This window comes from Arachis ipaensis, chromosome B5, assembly GCF_059453495.1.
Source record: "Arachis ipaensis isolate K30076 ecotype BB chromosome B5, ASM5945349v1, whole genome shotgun sequence".
Taxonomy (NCBI): Eukaryota; Viridiplantae; Streptophyta; class Magnoliopsida; order Fabales; family Fabaceae; genus Arachis; species Arachis ipaensis.
Genome location: NC_142440.1, coordinates 134,701,033 through 134,717,247, shown reverse-complemented (window position 1 = coordinate 134,717,247; position 16,215 = coordinate 134,701,033). Strand labels below are relative to the sequence as shown.

The 16,215-nt window shown below is 30.4% G+C and overlaps 1 protein-coding gene and 1 long non-coding RNA gene across 6 annotated transcripts; one reads left to right on the top strand and one right to left on the bottom strand.

The window, feature by feature from the left end:
- The first annotated feature begins 308 nt into the window (after positions 1–308).
- On the top strand, positions 309–8,250 carry LOC107644027 (uncharacterized). 5 transcript variants are annotated; one of them, XM_016347798.3, is made up of 19 exons: positions 314–633; positions 789–826; positions 946–968; positions 3,936–4,042; positions 4,134–4,185; positions 4,287–4,371; positions 4,556–4,646; positions 5,024–5,062; positions 5,194–5,261; positions 5,398–5,460; positions 5,579–5,634; positions 5,729–5,802; positions 5,962–6,054; positions 6,148–6,249; positions 6,477–6,557; positions 6,661–6,749; positions 6,859–6,874; positions 7,679–7,789; positions 7,879–8,250. In XM_016347798.3, the coding sequence occupies exons 1-19, from the start codon at positions 508–510 to the stop codon at positions 7,990–7,992; spliced, it is 1,428 nt and encodes a 475-aa protein (XP_016203284.1). In that variant the 5' UTR covers positions 314–507; the 3' UTR covers positions 7,993–8,250. The 5 variants fall into 5 exon arrangements, 2 of the variants coding, with proteins under 2 accessions (XP_016203284.1, XP_016203282.1); XM_016347796.3 differs by having other exon boundaries at positions 6,658–6,749; XR_015883418.1 differs by lacking the exon at positions 6,859–6,874 and having other exon boundaries at positions 309–633; positions 7,651–7,789.
- Positions 8,251–14,656: 6,406 nt separating this feature from the next.
- LOC107642043 (uncharacterized) lies at positions 14,657–15,792 on the bottom strand. The gene is made up of 3 exons (XR_001620587.3): positions 15,653–15,792; positions 14,883–14,960; positions 14,657–14,777 (listed from the first exon to the last, which is right to left on the bottom strand). It is a non-coding gene; the product is annotated as an uncharacterized LOC107642043 (long non-coding RNA).
- Positions 15,793–16,215: the final 423 nt, after the last annotated feature.

Below are 16,215 nucleotides of genomic sequence, written 5' to 3'. Positions count from 1 at the left end.
ATTTTTTATGTTATTAATATGTATAAAATTCGAAATAGTTAAATTTTATATTTACTTTGAAAAAATTTGATATTTCTGCGAGTAGGGTAGGGTAGGGTTTAGAATTTTAGGATGTAAGTAGGGTTAGAGTTGAGAGATTCTCAACCCGCGAATAAGGTATGATAGAATTTTAATAAAATTTTCAACCTACAGATAGAGTTAGGGTAGGCTCCAAACCCTACCCTACCCTACCATTGCTGCACCATTTTCAAAATTTTAACCCGATAATTATACTCAGTATTAATTAAAAAGTAGTAATCAATAGTAAGTTATTACGAACCGAAGCGAAGAAACAAAGGAAAGCAAAGCAGCAGCATTCTCTCTCTCCCACACACACTTCATAGTTCATACTATAAAATCCCACTATTCTGTTTCTTTTCGAGCCACACTCTCTCTTTCCAATTCCAATAGACACGGACACGCGTTTGCTGAGTGAGCAAGCAAAGAAGAAGAAGCAGCAGCAGCAGCATGGGAGCTTGCTGCAACGGCGACGTTTCGTCGTTGCCTCACTCATACGACGCCGTTTCCGCCCGCGATCTCAGGCCCTCCAAGCATGTCCACGACAATCTCCATGGCAACATTTACCTTGACAACGTAATTCAATTTTTTTTTCTTCTCCTCTTTTCCAATTTTTCCCCCTTCTTCTTATCATTAAAATTCTTTTGTGATTGAAATTTCGAAAACTAGAAATTCTCCGCCATGTTACAATGCAAAAGGCGTTTATTGTTGTGATTGTTCTGTTTTTGCAGCTCAGTTTGAAGTTCATTGACACTGAGCAGTTTCAGAGGCAAGTTCGGGACTTTGTTTTCTACGTTCAACTGTGTCACTTCCAGAGTCTTATATTTTTATTTTTTTGTTCCTTCGTTTGTTAATTTTTGTTTATTTTTTATTTGCTTGTATTTGCAGGCTTCGCGAATTGAAACAACTCGGTGAGTTGAATCCCAGTTTATTTAGTTCAATAGATATTATTCAGGAAGTGGTTTAGAAGCTAATTTGCAATTTGGAATTGAGACATGCTTGCACGCTTACATGTTCTGAATTTTGTTTTGGAGCATTATGCACTGTTGTTGAATTTTTTTACTTCTATATGCTAAGATAATCTTTGGAATGGATGAGTTTAGAGAGAGGATGAAAATAATTGATTTTATTTTATTTATTTAATGAATAAATGATAAGAATCTTTAACGCAATGGTGAAGACTGTAGATAGCTTAGAATTCTTCATGCCGGTGATTGGCGTGCTGAATTCTCTGCATAGAAGTTATGGAATGTATACACTATACAATTGGAAGGGGAAGAGTGTGGACAACGAGGTTAGTTAGATTAGACTGGGCTGGGCATATAAAATTAATTATTAATTAATGGGAAAAGTACTAAATTAGTCCCCTACGTTTTTGCATAATCCTGTTTTGGTCATTAAGGTTTAAAGTGTTCTATTTGAGTCGATAATTTGGAGAATAGATACAAGCTCCAGAGGCACAAAATCAACAGTGGATGCATCAATACATGCATTTAACATTTTTTCTAGTTTTATAGAAAATATTTCATTTTAATTATAAAAAAAATGATAAATAAATGTATTAATGCATTCACGGTTGATTTTGTGCCTCTGGAGCTTGTACTTGTTCTCTAGATTATCGACCTTGTTCTTATATTGCTGTCATGTAGGACATTTTGTTGATTATTTATCTTTGACCACCGGTGGGACTAAATTGAAGCTAAATGAAACTTTTTTGGATTTAAATAGGACACTTTAAACCTTAAGAACCAAAACAGAATTACGCCCAAACGTAAGGGACTAATTTAGTACTTTACCCGTACTAAATTGGTCCCCTATGTTTAGGCGTAATTCTGTTTTGATCCTTAAGGTTTAAAGTGTTTTCTATTTGAATCTAAAAAAGTTTCATTTAGCATCAATTTAGTCCCACAGTGAGGTCAAAGTTAAATAATTAACGGAATGTCCTACATAACAACAGTACAAGAATAAAATCGATAATTTGGAGAACAAGTACAAGCTCCGGAGGCACAAAATCAACCGTTGATGCATCAATACATTTGTTTATCATTCTCTTTAGTTCTATAGAAAATATTTTATTTATATATTAAGAAAAATAATAAATAAATGTATTGATGCATCAACGGTTGATTTTGTGCCTCTGAAGCTTGTACTTGTTCTCCAGATTATTGATTTTGTTCTTGTACTGTTGTTATGTAGGACATTCCGTTAATTATTTATATTTGACCTCACTGTGGGACTAAATTGATGCTATATGAAACTTTTTTGGATTCAAATAGAACACTTTAAACCTTAAGAACTAAAACAGAATTACGCCCAAACATAGAGGACCCTTAATTAATTATAACTTGCTTATGCTGTGGCAGTTTGTATCAGTTTATCACTGCATTAAAATGGAATAAATAACAGACTATTAAGTACCAGATAGCAGCTTATATTATATATTGGAATAGATAACAGACTGTTATAACTACTTATTAGGATATATTATATGTCATTATAAATGGCAGTTATGTGACTCTACTTTTGAATAGAGGATAAGTTTGTTTGGTTCTATTATTTCCTCAGTTGAAGAATTGCATTGAAATGTTGATGTTGCTACTGTACTCTTAGGTTTTAAATGTATTATTATAACCATTAATACCAATTTTCATTAAAGTTAGTGTCTATAGTGAACTGAAGGTCTTTGAGTTGGGGCATGGTGGCTATTTCTATTTTTCGGAAGCTTTATTAGTACTTGTATAGTCGTATATGTTAACAAGGCCAAACTTGGAAGCAAATGATTTTTGTAAAAGTAGAAGTAGAATGGAGTATATGGAACATAAATTAGTGATAGATGCACAAATTATAATATGGATGAAAATTGGGACGATACCATACCACAAGCCAAACAATTTAACTATCTTGGATCCATTGTCCAGGATAACAGAATTAGAATCGTAGAATTCAAGCTACATGGATGATATGGAGGATGCTGCAGGCATTATTTATAATAAAAGAAAAAGTATCTTTCAAGATCAAAGGAGAAATTTCTGTCCACTTATAAGACCAAGGATTTTGTGTGGGATTGTATATTAAACAATAATTAAGTGACAATAACCTTAATCTTGCAGGGTTTAGGATGCTAACGTGGATGGGTGGACATACGTTAGACAATATTGTATTAGGAATATTGCATTAGAGAAAAAAACCTAGTTAGTGTCTTTTATGGAAAAGGTGGTAGAAAATTTTGTTGAAGCCATAGTACAGAACGTAACTAAGATGGAGGGTGTTTAGTAGCTAGAAGCGGACAGAGATCTAGATGGAATAAAGGAAATTATTGAAAATTATTAAATATGTATAAATGGTCTCACCCTAAGTATGATATATGATAGGGCACAATGGGATAAGTCTTTCTTCTTGTTGTTACTAACTATTAACACTAATTAACATATCTCTATCAATAGGAAAAGGACGGACATTGGCGTCTGTGATTAGATAAGAAAAGGATCTTTAGAAGTATTTAATAGGTCTCTCATGAGAGACTGTCAGCAAAGTGCTTTCTTATACTTTTCCTGTTACCACTAAAAGGAGGACTGTTGGAGTAAGCTAATGTTTGAAACTTCCACCTGGTTTGATATCAGTTTTTCAAATTTTAAGTAATGCAGAATCGAAAAGACAGAGAAGTAGAGAGAGAAAAAGAGAAGAGATTGTTTTTTTTTTCTTTCTCCTGACTTTTGTAATATGAAGCTGAAGTCCATAATTGAGTGACTTCTCTGTTTATATACTAGCAGAAGGTAGTTACTGCTGCTAGTTCTCAAAGCCTAGCTGAGACTTTCTAGCTTATTCTATTATTAAGTTTGTATGAACTCTTCAATAGATCAATTTGTTTTGTGTTTCAGGTTTGGCAAATATGGTCTATCCAGGTGCTGTCCATTCTAGATTTGAGCATTCTCTTGGCGTGTATTGGCTTGCTGGTCAATCCATTGAAATGCTTAAAAATTTTCAAGTATAAATTTTATTTTCACTGATTTTTGAGAGTATAAATAGGAATTTTTGAGAGCATACTCATAAAGGCATGTGTATTGTGATCTTTTCAGGGCTTGGAACTTGGTATTAATAGATTTGATATGCAAACAGTTAAACTAGCAGGTATGCAGTGGTTCTTAGGACTGTTTATGATTCTTATCCAATATTTAGTTTTAAGTGATCTCGTAATCTTTTTTTCTTGTTTTCTTGTTTGTTTTTTTTAGGACTTCTGCATGATATTGGGCATGGGCCTTTCAGTCACTTATTTGAACGTGAATTTCTTCCCAAAGTTACTAATGGTTCTCACTGGTACTCTTATTTCTCTCATGTTTATAATTATATGTTCTTGAATACAATAGGCTAATTTAGAGATATGTATTTTTATTTGTCTGAAATCCTTAAAAAAGTTATCTGCATTTCATCTGGTTTTTCTTGATTTCATTTCATGATCATCATTATTCACTCAATATGTTCTATATTTTGTATGTTCTAGGTCACATGAACAAATGTCAGTCAATATGGTAGATTATATTGTTAATGAACATCACATTGATGTTGATCCTGAGATGATAAAAAGAGTCAAGGTATGCCAAATGCCAATATTTACAACGGCCATTTTCTTGTTTTATTAGGTGTCTTTGAATTATTATTTCCAAAGCATCATTACATAAACTAGTATATATAGTTATCTGTATAAGATTTAGTGCTACTTGAAGTAGACTTGGAAGCTTTGCTTTGTACATTTTCGAGACATCTTTAGGGTGTTTTTGATGCCATTCTCCAATGTCCATTCTCTGTGCATGAGATTCTAAGTTGACAGAGCTTCACTTGTGCATGTATTGTTTTTCTTAAATATCTTGTTATCAGCATGAGAACATAGTGCATCACTCATTCACTCCAACAAATAAAAGTTTGGAATAGATTTCTGTCTTTTTCCTTGATGGGTTGTTACTATTGACAGGAGATGATACTAGCAAGCTCTGAATTTACTCTTCCCCGAGTAAGATTTTTTATTGTTGTATTTTAAAATATCTATTCTCAATACATATTGACTGATTTGTTTCTTATAATAGGTGTTAATTGTGAATCTTTCTCTTTTTCTTGTTATCTTTCCTGTTTTGGGTTATCTAGAGCTCAACTGAGAAAGGTTTCTTGTATGATATTGTTGCAAATGGTCGAAATGGAATTGATGTTGACAAGTAAGTACACAGAAAAGTTATAATTATTATTGTTATGTGGTATATATACTTTTTTCTATCCTTCCTCTTTAATGCAGTGACTGTGTGTGTAATGGTTTTTCTTTTTTTTTTTTTAATATATATTATTGACTTGCAGATTTGATTATATTGCCCGTGATTGTCGAGCTTGTGGTCTGGGTTGCAACTTTGAATTTCAGAGGTTTCATGAATTTATTGAAAACAACTTTCATGTCACTTATTAGATAATTTTCCTAGCAAGAAAGTAAACTGAGGTTACATATCATTTCTGGTATCTTAAATTATAATTTGACTTTCAGATTATTGGAGACCATGCGGGTTTTGGATGATGAGATTTGCTATCGTGCAAAGGAATGTTAGTGTATATCAAACATTGTTTTAGTGCCTTTGTTCCTAATTTAATTATATTGTTCTAATTGTTCTGGTCTTTTGGTTGTGTAATTTTGTAGATTTGAGCATCCATAAGTTATTTTCCACTCGAGCTGATCTGTACAGAACAGTTTATACTCATCCAAAAGTAAAGGTATGATATTTTAAGAGGAAGCCAACAGCTATATTTCTTTGTTATGGCAGATATTCTTGCTTTTCTTTGATTTCTCTTGTCCAAGTCTTTAATATCCATAAACATAACTGTATTGGCTTTTACTGTTTCTAATCTCGTCTTGATATTTTCACTTTTCAGGCAATAGAACTTATGGTGGTTGATGCACTTGTTCAAGCAAATGATTATTTGGAGATCTCATCTCACATTCTAAATCCTTCTGAGTACTGGAAGGTGAATAAGCCTGTTTTAAAAACATGCATATAAAATCTTTGATCGAGCCATAAAATATACTTAAATTTATTTGGGAATAAAAACAAAATGCAGCTGGATGACACAATAATTAAAACAATTGAGACAGCACCTAGTCAGGAACTAAAGGAATCTAGAGAGTTGATCCTGCGCATTCGAAGAAGGAATCTGTACCAGGCATGTTTTTACTAGTTAGTTTTCTGTGTTTAAAATTCCATGCAATAATGATCCATTGACGAGTATCTTTTCACATATGTTTTGCACAAACTATGCTAAGTCTTCTGTGTCTGTATCTAAACTTGCATACAGCCTGAAGAGTTAGTGTGGATCATCTATTTCTGTCTATTCAATTGTAGTTACGTGTTGTTGTTGAAGATCAGGAGCTTATCTTGTTCTTTTTGTAGTTCTGTAATGAGTATGCTGTACCAAAGGATATGGTGGAAAACTTTAAGGTGGTCACTGCCCAAGATATTGTTTGTTCCCAGGTACCTAATCTGTTTCAAACTTTCTCATTGGCATATACTTTTGCTTGTTTCTAAATTTCAATCAGTGGACTAGATTGTTTTCGTGTAAATACCATGACAGAAGAGTGGCGGAGGTACACTCAGAGAGGAGGACGTCGCTGTTTCTAATGTAAAAATTGATTTAACTCGTGGGAAACATAATCCTCTTGAAAGGTATTCAATGATCAGCAACAACACTTGTCGAAATACAGTTTTTTGTTTAACTTCCTTTTAGCATCAACTAATCTTCGTCTCTACCTTTTGTTGTGTGTTTCTCTTGCAGCATTAACTTCTTCAAGGTACAGCAATGAACCTTATTTTATTTTACCGACACATTTCATCAATAAGCTTAATATATTTTATTTGGGTTTGGTGGTGCCAAGATCTTTGGACTTGTAAACCCCTTGCCTGAAGGCTATTTGACATTTATAATTTATATTTTCTTTTAGTTTTCTTGCTAGCTAATTAGGTCTACTTTGTATGTATTACTAAATCTGTTGGGATATACACCAATTTAGTTATCCAGCTTCTACTTTGCTCTTGGATGCATTTCTTTTAAATAAATAATTGAAAAAGTAACTTCTGCACAAGTGTCCACATACAAATGTTGCTGTGAGAGCTCAAAAATGTATTTAGTTGCATAATCAGCTTATACTGAATAAGAAGGCTGGACGGACACTTTCATTGTTCAAAGTTGTTTAGCACACTCCTCCCTGAAAGCATACAACTATATGATTTAAAGTCTCTGATTGAGCAAGTTAAGTTGCATATCAAAGCAGTAGGATGGTAGGTGGTGTTTCAGGATTCTTCACATTAATATATTCTTGTACATAGTTTCATGAATGTTTTGTGGGAAAACTTTTCAAGCTTCTGCCAGGACAGAATTGTATTAAATAGTTTGGCAATATACTGGATTTCGGCAAACTCTGTTTTTATTATCATTCAATTCTTTTTTTTTTTAAGTTTTTGGAGATGAGCAATAGTGTTGTTTAATTGAAAGTTTGAAACTACACTTTCAAGTATGGAAATCCTGAAGGTGTATTTTGTCTTTTGCCACCTGCTATATTACATTTAGTCATTAACTTGTTAAGTAATCCATTCAGGATTATGATAGTGATGAGAAATTTACAATTTCCAATGACCGCGTAAGCCACCTGCTGCCAACAACTTATCAAGATATGATAGTTCGGGTGTACGCCAAAAAGCCAGAATTGGTCAGTGGAATCAAATCCATTTATACTCTGATCTTCTTTACCTGTTCAAATCGGCTGTCACTTATGCTCTGCTTTGTGCAATCCTGTAGGTTGAAGCTATTTCAGATGCTTTTGAAAACTTTCAGTTAAAAACATATGGGATCAAAGCACAAGTACACTCAACACCAGAGAAGAAGAAACGTCGATACACTGCATGTATATGAGGTCTATCCACTTTTTTGGCCTTTCATTTTCCCCCTTTATTTTTGTGAGTAAACTGCTGCTTCTCTTCCTTATTTAAGTTTACAAGTACTTACATTTTTCCACAATCAAAATATAGCTGAGTCAATAGGGTCACTGTATTGTTTGAAAGATGATTTTTAATGTTATTTTCATACAAGAAACGTGTGCTACACTCTGGAGACTCTAATTGAGTTTACAAATTAAAGTGTTAATTAATGTATAGCAGGAAATTTCTTCAATGGTTTTTAGTGTAACAATTTTCTTTAGCTGTGAATGTCAGTGGGAGCAATCTTTTCTTGTGTTTGTTAGTTGGCAGTTGCAACTTGCAAATGTTACCAACCTTTGTTCCTGAAAATGGCTCCAATTTTAATGAGTGAGAATGACCAAAAAATATCTGATGACCAATGCAGATATGCATCACTACCAGCTTAGGTGCTAAGACTAATTTACAATTATGTCTAGTTGACAAACTTTCCTGTGATGCTATTACTAGGGTTTAAGTGTCAGATTTATTTCCTTAGCCAATCACGTCATTTCAATTCACAAAACAAAATTATGAATTTGATTCTAATGCACTTAATAGGTCAGTTTTTTTGTTTCATTCATTTAGTTTTATACATAGAGTAAATTATACTAATCGCTAACACCTCTTTATTTGTATTTAATAAAATTTGAACACTAATTGTTCCTATAAACATGACATGATCCCCCATCTTCTAGAGAGCTTAGTGTATGCATGAGAAAACAAAGGGCACTGTATAGAATATAACCTATTATAGGATAGAATTTTGCGTAATTCATCCTATATTTTATATTAGAAAAAGTGTTTCACCTTTATCTCTGAGTGAGTGCATTGACAGTTTAAAACATTTTACACAGTTGTCTAATCACATTCATTTTTTTGAGTGACCATTCACTCAATGTAAAAGGTAGTTATTTTTGTTGATGTGGCGTTATATAATTAGATGCATGTGTAAAACTGTTCTACATTGACAGTGCACTAAAATTAGATTCTTATCTCTATTATCTCATATAGTATAGTATAATAAAATATAATATTACATGACATTACAAAAAAAATTTTCATTGTATTGCATTGCATCGTTGACTTGTTAAGGCAGATAATCCAATTGCATGTGCGTCCTGTGACCGTGAAAATTGTGGTGCTGAAGCTAGACCACAATGCATATCTTACCATATTTGATGTCTGCATACATCACATATGATCTTACGTGAATTTTTTTTGTTTTAATTATACGAAGGTTACTTTTTCCTCCATCACTCTTCTGGAGGCGCCATTGTGTGTTTTGTTGTGAAGGGTTTTTTTGCTAGTGTTTGTATTTTTTGAGATCACGGATGTTAAGTGTAAATAAAAATCGCTAGTGTTTTTCCTTCTATTCAGTTGAAACTTAGCATCGTGATTCATGAGTATGTCGAGGCATCTTTTTGTGGCACATTAAGTCATAAAGTAGGATTTCACGGGCAAGCAAGATCATACCAACCTAGAAATAATAAGCGTTGCCTCTATTTTATCTTAATTTATTTGCACTATTAATGTCTAAATCTTATGATTTACCCACAAACCTATTTTGGTCGACCTTTAAACAAGAGATCGATAAAGACATGAGGCATGCATGATAGATGAACAAATGCAGAACCTGTTTTTCTAAAATATCTTGTTAAAATTTGAAACTCAGTTTTCTGTTTAACAGGATTGTTGACTTCATATTCAAGTTATTAATTTAAGATTGCTTAAATCTTAACCAACTTGTGCATAACTGCATACCACGTATTTTTTATAATGTTATTCTGCATATGTATTTTCTTATACTGTATGTTTGCATAAATTTATATAAAAAAAAAAAGAAGTGACAATATCCATTTCCCAAATTTATTATCGATAATTCATTTGGTGATGTACGAAGTGAATATTAGATTTGAGAATTTCTTTGCTAAAGAATGCTAAATTTGTTAGAAAAATGTGCATTACATATGATATCTCTATTCTTGGGCAATTTACACCTTTAAAATAATTGGAGCTTAAATTTACACAAATATAACATTTTTAAATAGTTTATAATTTGGTTCTAATTCTAATCTATATAAATCGTTATAAGCTAGAGAGTTATTATAATATATTCTTAAAGTAAATACATAAGTTTACCCACATTACTTTTAAAATATATTTTTCTTTCTATTAATGCCATGTCAGCAACATTGCTTACTTGGCAAAATATTAAAATCGACCACTCAATTTTTGCCAAATTAACTATTATTTCCAAATCAGCAAAAATATATATATATATACAAAAATTTGTAATCAAATTTGTAACCTACAAAAATATTAAATTCATATTCATATATTTATTATATCTTACCGTTATAAACAATACAATAAATTTATAACTCCAATAATTAATTTATTAATTTCTATAAATAGCTCATTAAATATAATAAACATTCATATTACAAATGTAATAAGAATATTATTAATCATAATAAATTTTACGTTATAAATATTTAAATTTCATATTTTTTGAACTACTTATATAAGTCTCTTATCACTATTCCTTCAAATGATATCAAATTTAGCACAAGAAATTTATTTTCGAACTACACAACATCTTAAACTTACTCAATGGAGTATCATTCTTTGGACAATATCACCAAACAAAAAGACAATTAGTTTATCAAAGTTCGCATGGTTCATCTATGGGAAACATTAACATCCACAAATGAAAAAGAGTCTCTTTACTTAGAAATGATTATATTAGATGAAAATGTACAAAACAAACATATTTATTATATTTTTAAATTAAATTTACGAAAAAAATACTTTAATTATTTTTGTTTTTTATACTTTTTATATTATTTTATAATACTTTATATATAATTGTATTTTAATATCGTTAAAATTATACTATTTTTAATATGCTATTTATTATTCTTTTTTAACTAATTATGAACTATGATTTACTAGCATTGCAGGGATGAAAAAGTCTATACTATAAAAAATATAAAAATAGAAGATACAAATGATTTGTATAGGCCAATTAAAGGTATAATGAAAACAAACCTTTTACTCAAAATTTTGCATCACTTGAGACATTACCTGACAGAGTGGGTCAAAGAAAAATACTAACAGGTAATTTTATTTTATACTATTTCAATTATTCTTATTAAAAATAATTTATTCAAAAAAAAATCTACACATTTTTGTTCTTTTATTGTAGATGTCATTAGAAAACTACATTAAGAGATTAAGAAGAAAGAAAACCATACAAATTCAAGATACATCTTCAGAAGAAAAACATACATGCAAAGATGGAACAAACAATATAATAGAAAGTGCATACAACTCAACAATTCATAAAGAACATGCTTCACAAAAACCTCGACAGAAAGAAGAAAACAACAATTATAACAATAACTATTAAAGAAAGAGGAGGACGAGCGCCACATAAGAAGACTAAATCTATCAACTAAAACAAATGCAAAAATCAACCTACCAAATAAAAATGTCACTTTGTACAATTCTAACATTTAAATCTTTTGTACTACAAATTATTTTAAACAAAACACCTTTTAAATTTAACTTTAGTTTACACATTCAATTTAATTCCACAAAATATAGCCATTTTTAATATTTATTATATATTATCATTAATTTACCATCCGCACATTCGCGCGGGTCTCATTCTAATTTTTATGTAAACCGTTATATCCTATCGCGGATTACGTGGGAGCATTTTACGTAGCTTATAGTGAATTACATATTGAATATTTTTTGGATAAATTAAATTTTTTAAGTTAAATAATTTCATATTTTTATATTAAATTTTTATCGTAAAAGGTTTAAAATTTAATTTTTGTTATCTAAATAAAATTTAAGATAAATAAAAATAAAAATAAAAAATTTATACATGATTTATGTAGAATAACATATAATTTTGATATATATATATATATCATGTTGAATTAGCAATAAATCATATTTAAATAACTTGATTTAAATTTATTTAATCTAAATATCATACACATGCCTGATCCATTTTTTAAAAAAATGTTAAGATGATTCTTTAAAAATAATTATTTAATAACTTATTTTAAATATAATTATTTAATGTTACAAAATTATTATTGTATTATATTATTCTTTATTTTTTTTTTTAGAGTACATTATACAACTATCAAATTTTTAAGTGTACGATAAATATTTTTATAAATATTTAGAGTAGTAGCATACGGCCTAAAGCTTTTCCTTAATAGAATATACATAATAACGTACTCCAACTCGTACGAGATTTAATGTATTCTACAAAAAAAAAATGATATAATATAATAATGACAGTAACTTTAAATAATTATATAAAAAATAAGTCACAATTATTTTTAAAGAATGATCCTAACATTTTTCTAAAATGGATAAAACATGTGTATGGATTTTCCGATTATTTACATCAAGCTATCTAAATAGGATTTATAGCTTATTCAACCTTGTTTATATATTTCAATAGTATTATTCTAGGTAAATTATGTATAAATTTTTTATTTTTATTTAATCTTAAATTTTATTTAAATAATAAAAATTAAATTTTAAATTTTTAATTATAAAAATTTAATATAAGATTATAAAATTATTTAATTTAAAATTTTAATTTATTAAAAAAATTCAATACGTAATCCACTGCAAACTACATCACTAACTTTCTCATAATCCGCAATATCTTATAGTGTTTTTGTATTCCAGTTATTGTGCATAATCTTTCTTAGGCCTCGCTAGTAATCCGCAATAGAACACGGTAGTTTATATAGATTAGAGTTAGCACTGAAATATATTGGTGTAAATTTGAGCTTTAATTATTTTAATGGTGTAAATTGTCTTTTATTTTTTTTTTTTATTATAAAAAGGATAATATTTATTTTTCGTTGAAAAACATTCTTCATTGTAGCATCCCTCGTTAGATCTATATAGTAAGAAATTCGAAAATAATAAAAGTGAGTTAAGACTTAAAATAGTTCCTCAAGTTACACTCGAGTTTTATAGTAGTCCCTGAAATTAATAGTTATTCATATGTATTTCTGGAGTTGTACTCCGGGACTCAGAGTCATCAGTATTTGTCGTTAACTAGGCTCCACCAGAAAGTTGAGGTGGACTCCCTTTTAACACGTTGGTAAAGTAAGGGATAGATGACGTGGACGAGAAAATATTTTATGAGTAATTTAGTCCATGAATCAATTTTAAAAAACCCTAATCCCCAAAATTAAAGACCCTATTTACATCCCTTTTGCTTCTCTTCTCTAACCTCACATATGTTCTCCTATCCATCTTCAAAGTTATATAGTTATGGCCGGCGCGAGCTCAAAGCCTCAACCTTTTCTATTGTTGTCTCTCGCCGGCCTCCATCTCGTCGCCGCACTGCTCGCTAACCTCTCCGCATCATTGTGTAGTCTCGTTTCTCGTCCTCAATATTGATGCTGTCACTGTTGCCATTCTGGATGCAACAACTTCAACCAGTTGACCTAAATGCTTCTAAAAAAAATATTAATAACTGTGTCCTTTTGCTAGATAAAACTGAAACAATCAATAAAACAAGTTCAGTAATACATATGTTATTATTAACCTAGAAAAGGACTTCCATCTTATATGAAAGAGAAGTTTTTTCCAACAATTCAGAGGATGTTTAATAAATTCTACTCAACGTCCAAACTTATCTTTTTAACAAGTAGACTTCAAATGCAAAATAAAACTACTAACTGACATCTCCAATAATTAGAAGATACACAATTTAGAATCCGAACTAACAAGAATAAATTCAACTACATCAGTTCTAGACAGTGATTTTTTTGGTATATGATAGCAACAACAACCCTGGACAAACTACATTACCAACTAAGAAGATCAAAATTTTACTTTAGCAGAGAGAATTACAATCTAAAACTAAATACACCCATACTATAAAAATTGTATGGAGCTTCTCTCTCAACCCCTCCATTTTAAACTTAAAAATCAAGAATAGTCATGTCATGTTAGAATAATGAATAAATAAATAAATTGTTAATCCAACACAAGATTTCTGATACACTCAAGACAAAATTAAAACCTCAACCTACTACAAATATAAATAATTTTCTTGTACCAATACACTTTAGTTATTTGTGGCTGAAGGCTAAAAATCAATCATGTATTAACTCAGATTACTATATTTTCATATCTATAAAACTTATAATCAAATAAAAAAGTTCACCTCACTATTAATTTATAAGTAAATTAAAAAAAATCCAAAAAATTTATCCAAAAACATTCATAATCCTTAAATATTGATTATTGAAAAGGTAATAATACCCTGTATAAACAAGGGTACCAAAGAAAACCTTGAAAATAAATATGTCATATATAACAATTATTATCATATCCATAGCAATCAAATACGGCTAAACAATTGAAATTAAAGAAAATATCATTACCAGGTGGTACCTATGGTCTAGATAATGTACATGAATCCAATAGACTGTGAAGGATCTCAAGAAACTGGCAATACATGTTGTCCCTAAAATTTGTTATCATTCCTTTAACCGGTATAGGATAATATGTCTAATAAATGCCTTATGAGTAATTTTATACATTCATGTCATAAGAAAAATGTGACCTCATTCACATACAAAGCATACCAAAAGTCCAAGAAATGTTATTCCTTCCTGCTGAACAATATAGGATCGCAAAATATTAAGAACTTGATTCAAAAAGAGAATCAAGATATCTGTTCTGCAACCATCATAATAAGTTCACATTAGAAATTAAACACAGAAAATGCATGAACACCCAAAACTGAATCATAAACAGATCAAGGTGATAAAAGGAAATCAATACCCAATTAACACCAACTTCTTATCTTGACTTTGCAAAGCCTGGGTGATGACATCAAAGACGCCTTCATTCATTAAAACCCTAAAAACATACATAAAAATTAAAAGCTAAGAACCAACAGGGTTCATAAAACCTGCAAACCTAGCTAGAATAAATCAAATAAAAAATAATTAAGAGTTAAACATCAGTGCTACAAGTCAAAAAAGTATTATAAGCGAGTATAATACCTTACTATAGTTGCACATTATTACAATGTGAAAGATTACATAATATCAGTGCTATAATCTTGGTCGAAAAACTCTAATTAGTTACATGATCACAATATCACATGTAATTACCTAAAGAGCCGAAACTGCTGGACCATCTGTAAGCTCTTGCTTAAGGACAAAATTTGTGCAGAAAATATATCTATTTATCCCATAAATGATGCATATCAAGTTTAAAATAAAAATCAGCACCAAAAAAGACAACAATTATTAAGCAATATAGCTTTAAAAAATTTAGGAGCTATAATAATACAAGTTAGGATAATATCCTCACTAATGTAGCATATCAATATATGATAAAATTCAAATATTCATTTAGAAAGAGAAACATCACCCTGATGTTAATATCAATATATTACAAGAAGTAAAACATAAATCCTATAGTCAAACAATAAATGAATTTCAACCCTAAACCATATTATCACTAACACAATAAAAAAAATTGAAACAGGAATCAATCAAATAATCCTAGTAACTACTAAAGAAAAATAAAATAACAAGATTTACCACAAACAGAGCATCTTCTATGGCTAGACAGATCCCTTTTGTGTATCTCTGTTAAAGAAATTCTTTTTTGAAAACACTCTCATAAATGACGACGAAAAAGCCAACTGTGGAGACCAGTCGAGTTTTGAAGGAAGACACTGTAGCAGCCTCACTCAGAGCAGCGCCATTAAAGATAGGTTTTGAAGGAAGACGTTTGTATCTGTTTTGGAAGGAAGAGGAAACATTGAGTTATGCTTCTACCCATGAAAACGACGTCGTTTGGCCCAAATTAGGCACCAAACCAACACTGTGTCGTTTTGGGCTTGCCAACATGTTAAAAGAGAGTCCACCTCAGCTTTCCGGTGAAGCCTAATTGATGGAAAATGCTTGAAGGACGGCTCTGAGTTTCGAAGTGTAACTTCAGGGATGCATATGAGTATCTATTAATTTCAGAGACTATTATAAGATTCGAATGTAACTTTAGGGACCATTTTGAATCTTAACTCAAAGTTGTATGTAATGTTAAGTCATGTTCTCAAAAAAGTTAAAATTTGAGGTTTTTATACTGTGAAGTAATTATCATA

Excerpts from the sequence above, each read along its gene's own strand:
- LOC107644027 (XM_016347796.3), top strand. The coding sequence starts at position 508 with ATGGGAGCTTGCTGCAACGGCGACGTTTCGTCGTTGCCTCACTCATAC. Across the intron at positions 4,186-4,286 it reads GCAAACAGTTAAACTAGCAG|GACTTCTGCATGATATTGGG; the intron begins GTATGCAGTGGT and ends TGTTTTTTTTAG. Across the intron at positions 7,790-7,878 it reads ACGCCAAAAAGCCAGAATTG|GTTGAAGCTATTTCAGATGC; the intron begins GTCAGTGGAATC and ends GCAATCCTGTAG.